The sequence below is a fragment of the Rhinopithecus roxellana genome, chromosome 13, assembly GCF_007565055.1.
Source record: "Rhinopithecus roxellana isolate Shanxi Qingling chromosome 13, ASM756505v1, whole genome shotgun sequence".
NCBI classification, from domain to species: domain Eukaryota; kingdom Metazoa; phylum Chordata; class Mammalia; order Primates; family Cercopithecidae; genus Rhinopithecus; species Rhinopithecus roxellana.
The window spans coordinates 117,421,011-117,432,805 of NC_044561.1; the positions used below are offsets into that span (position 1 = coordinate 117,421,011).

An 11,795-nucleotide genomic window follows, 5' to 3' on the forward strand; every position below is an offset into this window, starting at 1 on the left:
ATGCTAACGCCTCCCTCTAAGAGGTCTTCCTGGATCCACGCCACCCCAGCTCCGGGGAAGAGTGACCTTTCACTCCAGCCAGCAGGAGAGGGAGGATGCAGTGAGGAGGGATGCTTGCTCCTTCACCCGCCAGCCGGGTTCCCATTCCCTTGGCAAAAATGAGTGCCACAGCCACACCTGGGGAATGTAATGCCAAGCAGCTGTTCCAGGGATAGCGCCACACCCTGGAAGCCACAGCGCACTTGTTGGGTGGCCACCTTGCTGCTGAGAACCCCTGCCCCCAGCCCCAGCCTCATCCTCCCAGCACAGGGCTGATTCCTCTACTGACCCCGCCAGCACCCTTGGGCACTGAACAAGTGGCCACCGTGCATGTCCCGTTTCTGACATGCCTGGGGTGAGATTCTACGTGGGTGGGCGGACTCGGCTCAGCAAGAATCCCTTCCCTGCACCCCAAGCACGTGCAGACCCTCCTGCCCAGCCCTTTCCCGCCCCCAACTTTCCTTCTCAAAAGTCAGAATACTTAGGGCATGTAGGGGAGTGTCATGCAATGTCCAAGCCTCCTGAGGCTGGCCCATCACATCCAGCATGGAGGTCGGACTGCAACAGGGCTGTTTTAAAAACATAAAAAGCACCTGTCCCTCCCTTAATTCAGTTTGAGATTTACAAATTCCTGTGATTAAAAACGGCTGTGAGAGCAATGGTGCCATCAGCATGCGCCTCGATGAAGGACAGACACACTACTGCCCTTTCACCCAGGGCTGAGGACCAGGTGGTCCCCTGCTGGGATTCCAGGAGGGGCTTGGTGCAGAATGCGGTGGGGGTGGGGGAGCAGCTGCAAGTCCCTCATTCGGCTGCAGAGGGGCAGCTGAATCCAGTGGGGGTTGGGGGGGCGTGTAGAGTGCAGGGGTCCTGGTGCTCCCCTGGCCTGGGGAGGTACCCAACAGCTTTGACAGCCCCTCCTCTCTCTCACAGCCTGCTCCCTAGGGACAAATCGCTCTACCTCACCTAATCCCGCCTCCCCACCATCCCCGAGGCTCGCTGGAAGGCACTGCTCAGAGCCTGAAGGGCTGACAGCAGAAAAGAGGCCCTGGCCAGAGGCGGGGTGGCCCATCGGAGGGAGCAGTGACACACCCATTGCCGAGGGCTGAGTCTCTTCCTCGACCTCCCACCAGACTCTGCAGAGGCAGCCCACTGCCCGCCGCCAGCCCAAAGAACCTGCAGGAACCTTCTGCCCGCTGACCTGCTTGCTCCAGGGTAACTGTGGACCCTGTCTTCGCCCTGCGCACGGTACCCTATGTCTGGATGCCTGGCCCCAGCCCCAGCTCAGGTGGGCTGCCCCTGGCGGGGTCGCTTACCAACGGACACCCACCCCAGATGCATGGGCCAGGGGGCCGGCCCCCATCATAGACGTGCACATCGGTTTTCCAGTGTGAACAAAAGATTACGAAACCTAGAAACTGTTGGTTCCGTGTAAGTAGTTGACTACGTGTTTTAGAACTGTGCTGAAGACATCTGTAAGATTATTTTGTGGGGAGAAAAAGTAGTTTCCTTTAAGGTAAAAATCATTTTATATGATCCTTAGCACATTTTTAAGTTTTATCTTAAGGGAGACGTGCACAAAAGCGGCTGCCAAACCGTTTCGTCATCCTCACAGCAAGGACCGGACGATTGCTAGCCACCCCGGAGCACCGCTCTCCTTTTAACCATGTGTTCATCTGTTTTAAATTGCCAGCGACGACTTTTGTCTATTTATGAAGAAACCTTGAGAACAAAGTTGCAGCTTATCCTACCGTGTGCGTGGTTTTGGGGTTTGGTTTGGGTTTGGGTTCTTGACGTCGTTTGCAGCTGTTTCATGGCCCTGGCGAGTGTCTGTCTTGGTGCCCAGTGCTTCTCTCAAATCTCTTTATAATAAAACTTCTGAAAGCTGAAAACAAGTCTGTGTTTCCTTGTCCTTGGTGAGTCAGGGTTGAACCTCCTAAAGTAAGCATAGAGCCCCTCGGGCCAGATGGACTCAGGTCAAAGTCTTGCCTGACCTTTACCAGCCCGTGTGGGTTTGTGTAGCTGATGGGAGCACCCTGACCTCAGTCTTGCCCTCTAAGGGGGTAACGGTGGTACAGACCTGTAGGGCTCTTGTGATGATGAAAAGGGGTATGGGCAAGAGTGCCGCCACACAGGAACTTGCATCGGCTGGTGACAGTGGCGAGCCCTTCCTCTGGAGGATGGGGCCTCCCAGGCTTGTGGAAGTGAGCAGTGGGAACCCAGGGAGGAGGCCAAGGGGTTTTTCAAACCTGAGTGTAGGAAGCATCCTAGACGGGATTCTTTAAACCAGGTTTCCCAGCAGATATTAGATGGTGATACTAACAACAACAACAAAAGGCAAATAATACCTGACTGTTTTAACTACATCTGGAAAAATACCAATTGCCTGCTGGAAAGCTGCAACGCTTGCACCCTGCATTGCAGCCATTTTGAGGTGGGGGCAGGTGCCCCTGCTCCCAGCCAGGCTCGGGACTCAGATAGAGGAGCCTACACCCTCAGGACAGCTCTCCCAGCCTCTCACTCTCCAATCACGGTAAACCCCTCCTTCCAGATGACAGCCCAGGAGTGGGGTGCAGTTTCCCCACTGGAGGGCATTTTGTAATCCACTTTGGAAAAATAAGAAAGAAAACCCCAAACAAACCAGCCACCTGCCATCCCATCAGCAGCAGCACCGCAACGTGCGGCATAAATATTTCATGTGGTTACAATTTCCTTTTCTGTGTGGAGCTTGTCAGTAACATGACGGCTTAGACAGTTTAATATTCAACTCTTGCTTCCACGTTTGCGAAAACAGCATCACTGGGATCCACGCAGACAGCCCACAATGACAAGAGTACAAGGCCCTCCTTGTAAAGTGGTGCTGAGGCAGAGGCCTGCTGCCATCCCTCACAGCTGCACCAGGAGCTCAGGAGTCTTCCAAGCGTCCACATGCCAAGGCCAGCCTCTGGGCTGTACGGGACACACAGAGGCCTCAAGCAGAACCTAAGCACCCTGCCTGCAGATACTGGGGACTGTCGCACGGGTGTGTTCTGGGGCCCCAGAGAGTGGAAATAGAACCTAAAGGCTGATTTCAGGGCCATGGAGTGGACAGCACCTGTCTTAGTCCATCCCAGCTGCCATAACAGAGTGCCATGGGCCAGGTGGCTCACAGCAACACAAACTTACTGCTCACATTTGTGGAGGCTGGGAGGTCTAAGATCAAGGCACTGGCAGCTTCAGCGTCGGGGGAGGGTTCACTTGCTGGTGTGTAAACATCCATCCTCTCTGTGTCCGACAGGGCGGGAGGGGAGGGCACTCTCCAGAATTTAACAGCGCTCACCCTAATCCTGAGGGCTCCACTCGGTCACCTTCCAAAGGCCCCGCCCCCAAATGCTGGCCCATTGAGGGTTAGGATTCCAATAGTCAAATTCTGGGAGGACACAATCCTTCCGTCTGTAGCGCCGACTACAGTGGTTGGCGCTGGTGTCCCCCTCTCCCCGGGCTCTTCTGTTGCCAGAGCCCATCCCCAGGTCCTGAGTGCCATCCCAGTCATTACCCCCTTGAGCTGCCAAAGCTAATGACCAAATAATGGAGACGCCAATTCTGTGGTCCCATTCACAACCCGAGTCCCTGGGAGCAGCCTGAAGCCGCCTCCAGCAGCAACACCATCCTTGCTAAGCTCCTTCCTCCCACCCCGCCCTGCTGAGGATGTAACTCTCTTCTGAGAGTACCCACTCAGGAAATTGCTTGAACCAGAATCCCCATCCAGGCCTATATGTTTCTAAGGCAATAGCCTACCATACTGGCTATGCCCATGGTCCAAGTGGGGTCACATCAGTATTGCTCCAAATGTCTCTGGCTCTGACCTTACCTGTGACTATAAGATTTTCAGCCCTGGAACAACCACCCCACACCAGGGGCTTCCTCCTTCCTGGGAGGCAGCGTCTGCTGCATGTTTTACTACTCCATCCTGCAGTGACGCTGGCCACGACCCACAGAGCATCCAAGAGCCCAGGGTCCCACCTGCTGTAAAAGCACTGGGGTCTCTGCCATGGGCTCTCCCACTCCCCATCCCTGCGCTCCCAAAGCTGCCAGCCCTGGGTCCCCCAGCCTTGTCGTGGGCCAGGTTCTCCCTGCAGCATCCTCCACCTGCCAGGGCCAGTCTGCGGTCGGGGTCAGTCTGTGGTCGGGGTCCCTCACACCTTGAGGCTTCAAGTTATTGCTGTACCCTAGAGCAGTGGCCCCAACATTGTGAACACCTTTAACTCCTGCCTGCAGCCTGCCCCCACTGCCCACAGAGCTGGCCCAGGGACCAACCCCACTCACCCTTCCCAGGGCCAAGCGCCTCCCTCAGCTTTCTCCATCTCACACCTCCCCCTACAAACGCATCTCCAAGCAGGAGGCACAACCTGGGCTGAGGCTGAGACTGTCCCCCGACCACCCCAGAAGGCAGGCATGGCTGGTCCCAAAATTGCCCACTAGTAATTCCTCCCTGGAAAGATACACATACATTTTTACACTGGATTGGAATGTGGGCAACATGGCACAGATTAATTTTCAGAGCCCACGATGCTAAAATTCGATGCGTTCATTCAGCAAGAATACAAACAGAGCAGCTCCTCTCCGCCAGGCCCTCGGCTGAGCACCGGGGATGCCAGCAGGATGGGGCACAGTCTGCCTTCCTGGAGTTAAGGTCCATTTGGGGAGACAGAGATGGAACATATAATATTATAATACTAGCAACTTCATATTATAAACCACAAAAGTATACATTTATGAATACCATGTGACCAGTGGAAAAAGGGGAACCAGGGGAATGCGGAACAGGGGCGCCCCATCCTGCGAGGGTCAAAGGCTTCCTGGGTGAGGTGACATCTGGGCTGTGCCCCAACAAATGACCAGGGCTGGAGTTAGGACTGGCACATGCTCCCGTGTGCCACGCTTTCCTGAGCACACAGCCCAGAGGCTGTCACTCTGCAACTGTGAACCTCATTAAGAATTTCAGAGAATTCTCTCTGGAGGAAATTGAGGCAGAATCCACATAGCTGCATGGGGATCTTTTTGAATTGGAAACAGGGTGGCTGTGCTCAGATTGAAGGTGAACCTCACGAATGGTGCTTATTCCCAAACATTCGCCCTCTGCAGCCATCTCCTGGGGTCCAGGCCAGCTCTGACTCCCAGCGTGGTGGTGTAGAGCGGTGCATGTGTGGATGGTGTGAATGTGGAGGTGGTATGAGAGTGTGCAGTGTGGTCTTGTGTGTTTCATATGTAAGGGTGAGTTGTGTCCATGTGATGTGTGTGCAGCATGTATGGATGCATAAGTGTGCTGTGCATGTGGTGGTATGCATCTGTGTACATCACATGCATGCCTGTGCATGGTGTGCTTGGCGAGGGCAAGGTATATGTGTATAGGTATGTTATGTGGTATGCATATGTGTAGCTAGTATGCATGTGTGGGTGGGACACACATATACACAGCACCCAAAACACATACAGATGCATGCACACACATAACACACTCACACACACATCAAACTTGGCACATTACACAGACCCACATCACACACATACACACATGCATAGCATATGGACACACACCACATACCACACGTACACCATGCCCATGCACACGTGCATGCCGCATGTACACACATATCATGCAATAACACAAACGCATATACACAGATCACATACATACCACATATAAGCCCACCACACACATATACACACATACCAAATGCATACAAATGTCCTTCATATCCCCCATCCACTACTCAAGTGCATCTTACACATACATGCCTGTCTCATGCAGACATACACGCATGGACACAAACCACATGACCGTTCATACTGCTGCACAGCACACACATATACATACATCCGTTAGCATGGAATTATCTGTTCTTGAAAGTTTGAAGTAACTCCCATGCATAAAAGATCTGACGTGCTGTTACAGATTCAGGAGTTTTAAAAAAATGTTCAACCCATCAGTAATTAACCAGCTCTGCTTCCCAAATTACCCAAAACGAATAACCTCAAGCCCATGAAACTCTGAAGGGTCGTCAGAGTGAGAGGCAGTGTGGGGGCAGTGGTTAGGAGAGAGGGCTGCTTCACAGCCTGCCTGGGAGAGTATTCACTTGGCTGCCTACAAGTTGTATGAGCTCAGGCAAGTTTCTTCACTTGTGTTTCCACCTGTCTAACTTGGAGATAATAGTCTCCTCTTCGAAGGGCTGTTTGTAACAATGAATTAATATAGGTAAAGTCCTTAAAATAGTATTATCATTATTATATAATAATATTTCATCTCTGTACTGGGAGGTCAAGTTTCTTGCATTGTGTACTATTCAGGATGTGCTAGGCTACGCTGCAGGAACAGCTCCCATCTCAGCAGCTAAACCCAACAGAGTTGATTCCTCCAAGCCTCCTCCAAGTCATTAAGACTATCTCAGCAGCTAAACCCAATGGAGTTGATTCCTCCAAGCCTCCTCCAAGTCATCAAGACTATCTGGGGATCCCAGGTTCTTCTCTCCATTGGCTCTGCCACCCCGTTCACCCTTGGAGCCCTCCCCTGGGTCCTCTATAGCCAGCCAGTGGTGAGTGAGCTGAGGATCCTGCAGAAGCAGGAAACGAAGTGATGCCTGTCACTGTTTCCCATTCCCTGATGGCCACAACTAGTCAGCAGGGATGGGAAATGGAATCATTCCAGAGAAGGAGTCCCCAACCCCTGCGCCGGTCCGTGGCCTGTTAGGAACCGGGCCACACAGCAGGAGGTAAGTGGTGGGCAAGCGAGCATTACCACCTGAGCCCCACCTCCTGCCAGATCTACAGCGGCATTCGATTCTCATAGTAACGTGAACCCTATTGTGAACTGCGCATGCGAGGGATGTAGGTTGCGCGCTCCTTATAAGAATCTAATGCATGATGACCTGATGTGCAACAGTTTCATCCCGAAACCATCTCCCCGCTACCTGCCAGCCGTGGGACAGTTGTCTTCCACGAACCTGGTCGCTGGTGCCAAAAAGGTTGGGGACCACTGTCCTAGAGGAAATGTGCCCTGGAGGAAAAATGCAAGTTTGTGGAACTCACTGCGATGCTTTTGCCAAATGTCACAACACATTTTCAGGGGACAAACATGTTGCCCAGAGAGGCCAAGGTACTTGCTGGAGGTCACATAATTTGCTTGAAGCCGAGAATTAAAATGACATCAGACCCCACATATCTCCTTTTCCAAATTTCATCCACTTGCACGTAGGAAGCAAAACTCCAGGAGGGAAGAGAGCTCAGGCACTAAAGCCCTGGGGGCTTGACTTGCAAAAAGCACCCAGATCATCACTTTACACACAACCCCAGCAACTTTATCTTCCAGCCTCTAGCATATAAGGGAAGTCAGCAAAAAACTGTCTGCTGGAGGAGGGTACACCAAAAGCCATGAGAAGCAATGCTGGGCAAGGGAAGGAGATATAAGAACTCAAACTTAGTGGTCTGGGGACATTTTGGTGCAGGATCAAACAGTCCTGTGCACACCGGCTGCCCCTGCAGGCATCATCTAATATGCTTCTAATTTTGTCTTAGGTTTCAACACGTGTAGGGGGACATGCATGAGTTACTAGACACATTTATTTCTGCAACATGGCCTGATCCTGGCAAAGTGAACCAGATGACCTGTCATTGTCCTTCAAATGAAGGAAAAAGATGATGACATTGGGGAGTGGATCTAGTCTGGAGAGAGAGGGCTTGGCTGAGGACCAGAGAGACCAGAAAGGACTTCAGGCACAACAGAGGTTGCACAGCATCGGGCAAAAATCAGAGACTGAGGATGGCAGCAGCTTTGGGGTTCTAGGACCAGCCCTACCCTTTCTGGCTGTGACACCTGGAAGACTTTCCACTTGGAGATCTGGTTTTCTCATATGCAAAACCGTAATGGTAATAGGTATAGCTCAGCCTACTGAGTAAAGAGACAGTATGTGTGAATTGCCTGGGACAATTTAATATAATAAATGTTGTTTGCTTATCTTTCTCTAAGTCTTGCTTTCCTTATCTGAAAAATGGGAATACTATTACCATTCCCAGAGGACACTTTTTGGGATTGCAAATCATGGTATATTTGTAGGGGTCTGGCTCATAACAACTCACATTCTCATGTTTTATTATATGTTTTTTTTTAAGAACCTGGGCCTGAGAATGAAGAGACCAGTGTCACCCTTAATCTCTCTGGTCCCTGTTTCACTCTGCCTGCAGGGTACAAGCTTTGCTTCTGTCCTCCCCAATCTTGCTCCTGCTACCAGAAGGTGTGGCCACCCACCACCCACCTGCCCATCTCTCTGCCAGCCTGGCCTTGCCTGTGTTTGACCTTCTGCTTTAGAGCTCTGCTTCCAAGTAGAGGAAGGCTGCCTTCCAGAGGTTTCTATTAAATACAGAAACAGGTCAGTTGGCATTCATTCAGCAAGCATTTAATGAACTATTAAGTGTCAGCTGCTGTGGCAAAGTGACAAGTGACACAGACCAGGCAGGTCTCCAGCCTTCTGGACGTCAGGATAGCAGGAGAAATAAGCCCTAAGCAAGGACACGCGCAGACGCAGAGAAGACTTCCGATTGGGAGGCTGCTGAGAAGGGCCGAAAATCGCTGCTATGAGCAAGAATAAAGGAGGCCTGTTTTAGATGGGGAGAAGGTGGGGAAGAAAGGCCTTTTGCGGAAGTACCCTGGAGGGTCTGCCCCAGCCTGCGGTCATTTTCCTGCAGGGCTCGGAGGTGTGGACGCATACGGGTGCTGACCAGGGAGGAGCCACTGTCCATCCTTCTCATGAGCTCCAGGGATGAGTGTGAGGGGCCAGGGGCGGGGAGGTGATGTGTGGCCCCACTGCGAATCAACTCCTGCCACGCTTACACCCTCTTTCTCCTCTGCAGGGATCCCTAGTCACCCTCCTGGGCAACAGGAAAGATTCCAATCAACATTTTCTTATACAAATATGCTAATGAATAAACAGCAAGTGTAAGGTGGTGACAAGATATGATAGGGTAACATGACAGGAGACAGGTAGCATGTGGCACCTCAAAGAGGGAATGGGGACAGGTAGCGTGTGGCACCTCAGAGAGGGAACGGAGCTGACTGTTGAGTGGAGACCCAAAGGAAGCAAAGAACTGGCAAGGACAGCACCAGAACAGAGTTCCTGGCAGAAGAACAGGCACACAGACGCCGGGGGTGGGAAGATGCTGGCTTGCTCTGAAATAACAAGGAAACCAGCATTGGCTGCAGAAATGGCATGAGATGAGTTTGAGAAGCCGGCAGGGGCCTGACCAGGCTGCAAGAGGAGTTTGGACTGTGTTGTAAGAACAATGGGAAGTCATCTAAGTTTAGGAGAGGCGTGACCCAAATGGCAGTTTTACAGGTTGAGAGGGGAGGGGAAGGGATGGTGGGGGTGGAGGAGTGGGCTGCACAGTCATCCAGGGGAGAGGAGGTGGTGACGTTAGACAAGGGTGGTGACCGTGAAGGACAGGAATCCAAATTGCCACGACACAGAATGCCACTGGAAACTGGACACATACTTGTGGGCACCACAGGCGAGAGCACTGGACGAGGAGCCCGCAGTCCTCAAGTCAGAACCTCGGCCCTGGGGCCTGCACCACTATGCATTTGCCATGTGACTGTTGTGCCCCCTGTACCCAATGCCAAGGCTGACTTTGAGGCACAGGAAGAGAATCAGAGGACAGAAACGAGCTTTCTGAAGTTCAAGTGCAAAGCAGTTAAAGAAACCACTTTGAAGAAGTTCCAGTCAACAGAGGAAGGATGCAGGGGCCAGTTGTGATTTCACTGTTGCGTTCTGCTGTGGTCTGAATTGTGTCTCCCCAAAATTCATATGTTGAAGCTCTGACCTTCAAGGTGATGGTATCTGGAGATGGGGCCTTTGGTAGGTGACAGGTTGAGAAGAGGTCACAAGGGTAAAGTCTTCATGATGGGATCAGTATCCTAAGAGGAGACACCAGAATCCCCCTCCCGCACACCAGGTGAGGACACAGAGAGAAGGCAGCCGTCGCCAAGCCAGGAAGGGCCCTCACCAGAAACCAGCCATGCGGGCGCCTTGATCATGGACTTTCCAGCCTCCAGAACTGCAAGAAAACAAATTTCTGTTGCTGGAGTCACCCAGTCTGTGATGTTTTGTTATGGCAGCCTGAGCTAAGACACCCTCAGCGTTAGAAAAGGCCCTAGGGGGAGAAGAAAAGGGGACTCAGACCTGGCAGTGTAAAAATCACGCTGGTGGTGCCCTGCGCAGGCCTTTCACACAGTTTTAAAATAGAAGCAACATCTACATGGGTGTGATGTGCTAATTTTCAAGGTCCTTGACTTCAACTTTAAAACTTTAATATAACTGCAGCCGGGTGCAGTGGCTCATGCCTGTCATCCCAGCACTTTGGGAGGCCAAGGCAGGCCAATCACCTGAGGTCGGGAGTTCAAGACCAGCCTGACCAACATGGAGAAACCCTGTCTCTACTAAAAATACAAAATTAGTCAGGACGGTGATGCATGCCTGTAATCCCAGCTACTCAGAAGGCTGAGGCAGGAGAATCACTTGAACCTGGGAGGCAGAGGTTGTGATGAGCCGAGATCACACCATTGCGCTCCAGCCTGGGCAACAAGAGTGTAACTCCATCTCAAAAAACAAACAACGAAACATTTTAATAATATAATCAACCCTTGATACCTACAGGGGATTGGTTCCAGGACCTTCTACAGATACCAAAATCCACAGATGCTTAAGTCTCCTATTCAAAATGGCATAGAATTTGCAAATAACCTATGCGTATCTTCCTGTGTACTTGAAATCATCTCTAGATTACTGGTAACACCTAATCCAATATAACTGCTATGTAAATAATTGTTATACTGTTTTGGTTTTATTTATATTAATTTTTACTGTTGTATTTTTAAAAAATATATGTTTGATCTGTGATTGGTTGAATCCATCATGCAGAACCCACAGATATGGAAGACTGACCACATATCCCTGCCTTAAAAAGTCAAATCAGGCTGGGCACAGTGGCTTATGTCTGTAATCCCAGCACTTTGGGAGGCTGAGGTGGGCGGATCACAAGGTGAGGAGATTGAGACCATCCTGGCTAACACGGTGAAACCCTGTCTCTACTAAAAAAAAAAAAAGCGGCCGGGCGCGGTAGCTCAAGCCTGTAATCCCAGCACTTTGGGAGGCCGAGACGGGTGGATCGCGAGGTCAGGAGATCGAGACCAACCTAGCTAACACGGCGAAACCCCGTCTCTACTAAAAAATACAAAAAACTAGCCGGGCGAGGTGGCGGGCGCCTGTAGTCCCAGCTGCTCGGGAGGCTGAGGCAGGAGAATGGCGTGAACCCGGGAGGCGGAGCTTGCAGTGAGCTGAGATCCGGCCACTGCACTCCAGCCTGGGCGACAGCGCGAGACTCCGTCTCAAAAAAAAAAAAAAAAAAAAAAAAAAAAGGCAAACAAAAACAAACAAACAAACAAAAAAACCCCCAGAAAATTAGCCAGGTGTGGTGGCGGGCACCTGCTGTAGTCCCAGTTACTCGGGAGGCTGAGGCAGGAGAATGGCATGAACCCAGGAGGCAGAGCTTGCAGTGAGCTGAGATTGCACCACTGGGGTACAGAGCAAGACTCCATCTCAAACAAAAACAAAAAACAAAAGTCAAACCAGACCATGAAGCTTATAATGATGTCAGGGTGTCCTCTGCCCTTCCCTCCTTCAATCTGTGACTCTCACCACCTGGGGGTAAATACGCTCAACTCTTTTTAA

The 11,795-nt window shown here is 51.4% G+C and overlaps 1 protein-coding gene across 5 annotated transcripts in view; it reads left to right on the top strand.

The window, feature by feature from the left end:
* TOX2 (TOX high mobility group box family member 2) overlaps positions 1–1,931 on the top strand; it is a 158,709-nt gene extending 156,778 nt beyond the window's left edge. For 3 of the 5 annotated variants that reach the window (XR_004052833.1, XM_030915608.1, XM_030915610.1), the window contains exon 9: positions 973–1,931. Coding sequence is in view for 4 of the 5 variants with exons in the window: in XM_030915608.1 (XP_030771468.1) it covers positions 973–1,009 (37 nt within the window). In the remaining variant the exon portion in view is untranslated. The remainder of the gene's footprint in view (positions 1–972) is intronic. The other 2 variants (XM_030915607.1, XM_030915609.1) reach the window with 1 other exon arrangement.
* The last annotated feature ends 9,864 nt before the right edge of the window (positions 1,932–11,795 follow it).